The sequence below is a fragment of the Gallinula chloropus genome (genome assembly GCF_964237585.1).
Source record: "Gallinula chloropus genome assembly, chromosome: Z".
NCBI lineage: Eukaryota > Metazoa > Chordata > Aves > Gruiformes > Rallidae > Gallinula > Gallinula chloropus.
The window spans coordinates 58,402,751-58,411,196 of NC_140089.1; the positions used below are offsets into that span (position 1 = coordinate 58,402,751).

At 48.0% G+C, this 8,446-nt stretch overlaps 1 protein-coding gene across 1 annotated transcript; it reads left to right on the forward strand.

Moving 5' to 3' along the window:
- Positions 1-3,537: 3,537 nt before the first annotated feature.
- HINT1 (histidine triad nucleotide binding protein 1) lies at positions 3,538-8,007 on the forward strand. The gene is made up of 3 exons (XM_084278083.1): positions 3,538-3,693; positions 6,786-6,890; positions 7,668-8,007. Exons 1-3 carry the CDS (start codon positions 3,583-3,585, stop codon positions 7,830-7,832), a joined length of 381 nt encoding a protein of 126 aa, XP_084134209.1. The 5' UTR covers positions 3,538-3,582; the 3' UTR covers positions 7,833-8,007.
- Positions 8,008-8,446: the final 439 nt, after the last annotated feature.

Genomic DNA, 8,446 nt, shown 5'->3' on the forward strand with positions numbered 1-8,446 from the left:
TTGCACAGGTTGCCCAGAGAGGCTGTGGAAGCCCCACCCCTGGAAGTGTTTAAAGCCAGGCTGGAAGGGGCTTTGGGCAACCTGGCCCAGTGGAGGGTGTCCCTGCCCATGGCAGGGGGTTGGAACTAGATGATCTTTGATGTCCCTTCCAACCAAAAGCATTCTATGATTCTCTGATTCACAGGGTGCCTCAGAGAGGGTCATCGTCAACTGGCATGTCAGGACACCCATGCAGGCCGGTGGAGGGAGGGCAGGCCTGTTTCCATCCCCACGGCCTCCCAAGGAGGACATCTGGCCTCCAGCCCAGTCTCCTCTGGCAGCCCTGCAAGATCCAGCATGGATGAGGACCCCAGCACCTCATCCACTGCTGCTGCCAGGGGCGCTGACAGCCAGATCTCTTCTCCCGTTACCATCATTGCAGAGAGAGATGATACCCAGGAGGAGCCAAGGGAGGCTGTGCTCAGGCCCTCCACTTCCAGCCTGGGCACTGAAGGCTTCCCTGGGCGGCCACGGCAACCCCCAAAGAGGAAGACAAGCACATCAGAGACCTCTCCATCTGCCAACAAGAGGCCAAGGCCACAACGGTGACCAGGCAGCGTGCCTCGAGGGGTGCCCAAACCAGGACTGGGCCACCACAACACCTCCAGGACCAGTCCTGGCCCCATCCCTCCTCACCGCACCTCATGGCTTGTCCTCATCCTCACCGCACCCTCTGCCCCCACGGCCCGGGGCTCTGCTGTCCCACCAGCCTGCACTGCTGGGTGCAGACTCCCTACAGCGGCACCAAGCCACGTGCCACCTCCTGTGCAGACTCACAACCCGGTGCTGCTCTCTGACGGTATAAAAGCCCCCCACCTAGCTCAGCCCCAGCCCTGTTCTCATAGGCCCCGGCAGCAGCAAACAGCCTCCAGACACCGGACCTGCTGCAGACAAGAACAGAGGAGTGAAGGACAGCCCTGCCTGTAGTCTTTTGGTTGTGTTTTTTTTACCATAAACTACATAGAAATGAAGAGCTCCTTTTAGCAGTTACTTGTCCATTCATTCTTTGCCATTCGCTCTTTGCTTACTACCCTGGTTTGGGAAAAACAAACAGCTCACCAGAGATTTAAAACTCTGCTCTTAAAGATAGTTTAAAATAGGACAGAGGGGAGGTATGCCAGGGGGTATGCCAGCACCAAGCAGCAGTTGAGCACCACGCGCCTCTTGCCTGCTCCCTCCCAGAAGAGAGGAGAAACAGACCCACAGAGCCTCCGTGGCTTGGAATAAGGACAGTTTACTGACAAATTAACCATGAAAGGGGCACAGTGACGGCCTATGGTAATTTGCACTCGTACCTGGTGCCAACACAGAGTACCTTCCCAAGCTCACCGTAACAGAGGGCTGCGCAAGGACACAAGGACCACCACGACACCCATATCCCACTGGGACAGCTCCCCTCCAGTCTCCAAACTGGAGTCACTGTGGGCCGCAGTCCTACTGCCAACAAGAATAGAAGAGTGAAAGGCAGCCCTGCCTTCCAATTTCTTTTTTTTTTTTTTTTTCAATAAACTATGTAGAAATTATGAACCGCTTTTCAAGTTTAGTTGTCTATTCATTCTTTGTCATTTATCTTTGTTTACCACCCTGCTTTGGGTGAAACAAACAGCTCACCTGAGATTTAAAACTCTGCTCTTAGAGACAGCTGGGTGCAGACTTCCTATGTGCTATGTCCCCCTATGTCCCACCTCCTGCACAGACTCTTCTAGTGACCAACTGACATCTCCCCTGGTGCAATATGAAAGCATTTCCTCTTGATCTATCTTTTGTTATCTGAGAAAAGAGACAGAGCCTTAGCTCTCTAGACCCTCCTTTGAGGTAGTTGTAGAGAGTGATCACGTCTCCCCTCAGCCTCACACAGAATCACTGTGATTTCTTAAGACTAAAAAGCACCATCTCCCTGTCACAATATACAACCAGATAGACTGCATTGGCAGAGGTTAAACCCTCTTGCATTCCAACTGACCTCAGGTTGCTCTGGGTGGCTGAGGGCAGCTGGGCTTAACCGTGAATGATGTCTAATTAGGTGCTTTATCATGAAGAGGTCTTCACAATTCTCAGGAACAGAATTAAGACTCAAAATGGAGTCAAGTTTTAAGTCACTTTATTTAGCCTGCAACAAGCGTGCAGGAGAAGGTGGGGGGTGGGGAGGAAAGAGAGAAGAGTGAGAAAGAGAGAGAGAGATTGCATTATCTACCACCAGAGAGCTGAGGTGTCCCATCAGTCCGAATCGACTTCACGTCAGGTGGGGGGTTTCAGAGCTGGGTGCACGGGGTGTTGCTCCACTGCGGACGTGCACACTAACGTGGCAGTTCTCCTTGGTTATATATAGTTCAATGATACTTATTCATTAGGTTACTTCATACACCAGTACATATTCATAACTTGTCCTGCTTCATATTAAAATGAGTTCCAAGAAGTGATTTCCATAAACTTTGCCCAACTGCGCCTGTGCACTGCTGTTTGGTGGTGGTCATTGAGGGTCGTGGGGATGAAGTCAGATGGCTCCTCTTATCACTGCAAGTAACCTTCTGTTTTGTAAGTTTTGTGCAGACTGTTACCCCTTGATTCTGATCCAAACTACAAGTTTGGTTTCAGCAGGTTTTCTTCAAGGACATGGGCGAAGCTTGAACTAGCTACAGTGAACTACTTTGCCTGAATTTATGACCAATTAGAGACAAGCAAGGAATTCACCTAACAGATTGGGGGGGGGGGGGGGGAGGAACTGGAACATGTGAAAGAAGTCATTTTATTTCCACAGAGCTCATAGTCCTTGAGTGCACGATTTACTCAAAATACGGTGTTAGACTCAAACACTCCAGCATTTCAACGTCCTTCTTGTAGTGAGGGCCCTGAAACTGGACACAATGCTCAACGCCTTGCCAGAGGTGAGTGTAATGGAACAATCACTTCCCTGCTATCCATTGGAAGGCTTCGCAGAGGGACTAAGACAGGCAGGAATGATGGGCAGAGGCCACTTTATGAGGTTCAACATTCCAAGTGCTGGGTCCTACACTTTGGTCACAATAACCCCAGGCAGTGTTACAGGCTTGGGGCAGAGTGGCTGGAGAGGTCCCTGGAGGAGAAGGACCTGGGGGTGTTAGTTGACAGACGGCTGAACATGAGCTGGCAGTGTGCCCAGGTGGCCAAGAAGGCCAACAGCATCCTGGCCTGTCCTGGGAACAGTGTGATTAGCAGGAGGGCTGGATTTGGTGCGGCAAGAAGGAGTGCTTCCGGCTGCCAGAGCCTGGCCTGGGCCCTTACCCCCTCTGCAGCGTGCTGTGAGGCCGCAGCGGCGTTGTTATTATTGTTGCTTCTGCTGCTGTTATTGCTGCCGCCGCCGCCCCCCCTCGCATCCCTCCGCTCCGGGTCGTCGAGGGCGGGCCAACCGAACGGGCGGGAACAAGGGAGAGAGACGGGCGGAAGAGCCAATTGCGAGGTGTAGGCCGTCGTGCGGTGACCCAATGACCGCTGCGCGGGGGCGTGGCCGCGGGAGGAACTGCTGCGCAAAGGCCGACGGTTGGGGCTTCGCGTGGGGTTGGTGTCATGGCGGACGAGATCAGCAGGGCGCAGGCTGCCCGGCCTGGGGGCGACACCATCTTTGGGAAGATCATCCGCAAGGAGATCCCTGCCAGTATCATCTATGAGGACGAGCAGGTGCGGGCGGTGTGCGGCCGCCTCCCGCTCGCAGCCGCTCGGGTCGGGGTGTGCCGTTGGGGTGCTGGGGAGAGCGGCGGGGCGGGCGCGGCTCCTCCGCACCCTGCCGCGGCCTCCCGAAGCCCTCAGGCGCCGGACACAGGCGTGCCTGGGCTTTCCGTCCCGTCCCGGCTCCAGCCCCGCGGTGGCCCCGGGCTGCGTGTGGAGGCCGGGCTGCGACGCTGACGCAGTAGGTGGTGACCGCCGGCTTTCACCGCGTCGCAGCCTTTTGGCGTAGCCGGCCGCGCAGGCTTCCCTGCCCGGGGGCCCGGGTTCGCACCCGCTCTAGGAAACCGCGGGCAATCTGCGTGTGGGTTCTGGGCCTGTGTGTCTGAAGTGCGCCGTAACGAGCGGGTTTGGCACGTAGGAAAAAGGTCTTGTGCCTCCTGGGGATCTTGTGCCATGTGGGGATGGCAAAGCTGTGCGTGTCCGGCTTTGGTGTAGAGGTAGTGCCTACAAGGGAAGAAGCGTAGAGAATCACAGCTTCTGCTCCTGTGAACAATAAACAAAGCTACAAAGAGCGCATTCCAGCATTTGTAAACCTTTGGTTGTGGTTTGTCATGGCAAGGTCCTGGGACAAGAGGAGGGCCTTTCCCAAACCCAAACCTGCAAATGGTTACAAAGCTTTCCAAAGACTGCTAAGCAGAGGGGAAAGGAAACTGCACCCAGCTAAGGTTCCTCCTCTCTTCTACCATGGAGCAGTAAGCTGAATTTACTACTTGTCTTGAGTTTTGGCCATAAGACTAACTTCTAAAGCTCTTCACAGCAGTCTGTAACTGGAATCCTGCAGGCTGCAGAAAGTGGTTTCTGTGGTGAGGTGGGTGGGACTGGGAGCATTCAGTGATGCTGGTGCACCACAGCACTCTAGGAACCAAGTTAAGGCATTACTTTATGAAAGGTGCAGCTTTTATCTCTCAAAACATAAGGAAACCAGCATCCAGAAGTCTCCTTCACCCCCCTTCCCTTGTTTTAGTTTTTTCTTGATGGTAACTGAAATACAGAACACTAAAAGGGGATTTTGAAATGAGGGATCATCTGCAGTGTGGAGGGAGTAGAAACTCAATAAAAGTCTTGGGGTGTGCTTTATAATTATGCATAGTGTGGAATGGTGCCTTGTTAATAGATACATGCATTTTCCAGATGCCATCTAGTCTCAAGAATATTGGAACTTTTAATCAGCTTGTGAAAAATATACATATGTCACTGCTTTGGTTTTGTGTAGCATGTGCATCCTTTCTTTACCTGGGTCAAAGCCGCTGAGGTTTTTCCTCAGTTGTGCCAACTTCAGCAGTGTAACCTGAGTGCTGTGCTGGATTGAGAATGTTGCCATTGACTTGCATGGCTGATTTGAGAGCATATAAGCTTCTCTGACTGCCACTAATGCAGCATATTTACTGGAAGAGTAATTTACCCATAGTGTTTCGGTTGTGTTTTTTTACCATACATAGAAATGTAGAGCTGCTTTTAGAGTTTAGTTGTCTGTAATGGATCGCATTTACTTTTGTTGACTGAAGGTATTTTTAGAGGCTGCTAGAAATGTTACAAAGAGAAATGTAGGAAGGACTTTTAATTATTAATTGACATGCAAAGAAAAGGAGATAGTAAAAAGTACAAAGTCTCTGTGGAATTAAAGCTAATCACTGTTGTTTTAGTTTAATATAAACCTCCAGTGATTCTGTGACTTGCTGTGATTGTGGTTTTGTTTGATACTACTTCTGCTCTCTGTCCCATAGAAAATTATTTGCCACAGGTCTTGATCAATTCAAAACTCTATTTAATTGGGTGCATGTAATGAGGTATTTTATTCATTCTTTGCTCACTGCCCTTCTTTGGGAGAAACAAACAGTTCATCAGAGATTTAAAACTCTGCTCTTAAAGCTAGCTTAAAATAGGACAGAGGGGAGGCAGGCAAATTAAAGCATTGTTAATTCAGGCTTTTCACCACCTTTCCTCTTGCCAAAGGCTACTGGTTCTTGTAGCGTAACTTAAAAGCGTTACAGTTGCAGAGCAAATACACTTCATTATTTCACAAATAACAAAGCAACTGGGAAATATATTAAAATATGTAATGTATGTGTTTGTAAGTATGCACTCCTTGTGGCATAACTCAACCAACAACTAAGAGATGCTTTGCTGTTAAATGTGATGGGTAAATCAGAGATGCCCTTTTGCTTAGCAGTGGCACAGTGAATGCTTGCTGTGCGCATCTGCAAATCGTGGTGGGTGCAGTAGCAAGTCCTGGTGCTGTGGCTGGCCATGTGCACACAGAGGCACAGCTTCCTTTTTCTTTGTCTTTGCTTTCTCTCCTGTTCCTCTTATGTCTTGGAAGTTCCTCATGTGAGGTGTATTGGATGTCAGTAGGTGCTGCCTGCGGTTTCTGATTGGTAGTAATTTGGATGCTTGCATAAAATTATTTGGGAGTCAACTATGTCCTGCCGGCAGCTTTTCGTAGTTCAAAAGCGATGCCTTTCCCTCAGTGTGAAATGCTTGAGGAAGAGCCAGCCTTAGGACACTGGAATAATCTTTTCCTGACTGTGTCGTGCTGCTGAGAGAACTGTAACATGGCCTCTCACCACATCACTGCAGGTTTGTCGAAATGGCCTCACTTCTTGCAAGGCACTGTTCAGAAGGGACTGGTAAACTATTAGCAACTGTTTGCCCTATGTTCTTTTGAACAGGATGTTTATAAAACGGTGAAATAAGCACAAATGTGCTTTTTATAGGCATGCATACCACCAGCTCTGTTAGCTGTCAGCATCTGTAGAAAGACGAGATCATGACCCTAATTGTGTATTAACATGCTGAGAAAACTCCAGCTTTTACATAACATAGAATAAGGTTCTTTATTTCTTCCCATGCCAGCAGGTCTTGGTAAGTTGGTGTTTTGTGTTTAGAGGTACTAATGCATCGCTTAAGAAAAAACAACATGCCTGCTGATGTTTGGAGTATATCCTAATCTGCTTAAGTGTGCATTCAATTGGGTATATTGATTGCCTTAACCTCTTGCCTTTCTCTGAAGCAACTTAGGTTTTAACTCTCTGCTGTCTCTCCAGTGCCTTGCGTTCCATGATATTTCACCCCAAGCTCCAACACATTTCCTTGTGATCCCTAAGAAGCCAATTGTGAGGTTATCTGAAGCAGAAGATTCTGATGAATCTGTAAGTACTCTGGAAGCTTCACGGACACCTAACTGTATCTGGAATTCCTTCATAATTTACTAGAATCTTTCCCTTTCCTCTTGATACATTAAAGAGAGAAAGTAGATTTTTGGATACTGTAATCCTTTTCCTCAAGGTGAGAATGGGAACAAGTTGAAGAGATTCAGTGAGAGGAGTGATAGAAAGCATAATGTGTCTCTGGGTACATGTTTGCTATGCAAAATGAGGCATTGCTTTGGAGCACGGTCTTGGTGCCTGTTTCCATGGTTTCTGTGCGGTCATATGGACTCTGATACAGGGCTGGCATTTGTGGCAGGCCAGAGATGAAAGTTAGCTGAGAGGTGCTGAATATTTAATTTGTAACTAGAAATAAGTCATATATTTTGTAAACCTGGTAAGAAAGTTTTCTGTCTGTTGTCTGAAGAAATATCAGGGGTTGTAACCAAGGACATAAACTTAGCTTCTGTGACAGCTTTGTAGTCCATTCCTACCTAGTTTGAAAAAAAAAAAAGTTACTCTTGATGGTGTGTTTTGGAATGTGTCAGCTGCAGACAGACAACAATCTGAGGAGCAGGAGCTGAATTTCTCAGAATTTTCTGACTGGCTTACCTGAGTGGTTCTCTGCACTCATTCTTTCCCTTCCTGCCCTCTCCCCTTTGTGTGTGTTTTCTGTTTGGTTTTTTTTTTTTTTCTTTTTGTTTGTTTGGTTTTTTGTTTGTTTTTTTTTTTGTTTGTTTGGGTTTTTTTGTTTGTTTTGTTTTTGTTTTTCTCCTCCAGCTCCTTGGGCATTTAATGATTGTTGGGAAGAAGTGTGCTGCTAACCTGGGCCTGACCAATGGATTCCGGATGGTTGTGAATGAAGGGCCTGAGGGTGGGCAGTCGGTCTATCACGTGCATCTCCATGTTCTGGGTGGTCGTCAGCTGGGCTGGCCTCCTGGCTAAGATGTTCACAACACAACAGTTAAATGCATGCATACAAATTACCACCAACTAGATTTAATGTGTTGTCCATCAATCTAGCCACTGTTAATGTTTATTTTTTGTATGTGTGTCTACAAAGGGTAATAAAATACTCTGCAGAACATTCGCACAATAAAGATTTAGCGTGTGGGAAACATGTCTGTCTCGTGTGCCTTACTGGTGGAGACAATTCTACAAGTTAAAGTGGTGTTCTCCAGAGTTTAAGTATGTAGCTTATTTCAGGCTGCTGAAATGCTCTGTTTTCTGTAGATAGTGATTTGCCAGGGCATGTTAAACCGGAAGGTATAACTGCTTGCCAGTCTTTCATGTCTTCTGGGAATAACACTTCTAACCTTTTTGAAAGTGGTATGTAAATATTCATGAAGCCATCGCAGACTGCTTTTAAAACTCCTGTTAAAAGTGTCATTCTTTTTTGAATTGCTTAAGATGCTGTGTAGGGGATGTGTCAGTACAATGCAGTGTGTTGGAAACATACAGCTCCTTTTGGACTCTGTGTCACTGGCTGCTTTGTAAGCCCCCAACTTCTGATAAGAGGTGAACCAGTAGTCTTACTGGCAGCTGTGGTGGTTGCATAG

Excerpts from the sequence above, each read along its gene's own strand:
- HINT1 (XM_084278083.1), top strand. The coding sequence starts at position 3,583 with ATGGCGGACGAGATCAGCAGGGCGCAGGCTGCCCGGCCTGGGGGCGAC. Across the intron at positions 3,694-6,785 it reads TCATCTATGAGGACGAGCAG|TGCCTTGCGTTCCATGATAT; the intron begins GTGCGGGCGGTG and ends CTGTCTCTCCAG. Across the intron at positions 6,891-7,667 it reads CAGAAGATTCTGATGAATCT|CTCCTTGGGCATTTAATGAT; the intron begins GTAAGTACTCTG and ends TTTCTCCTCCAG.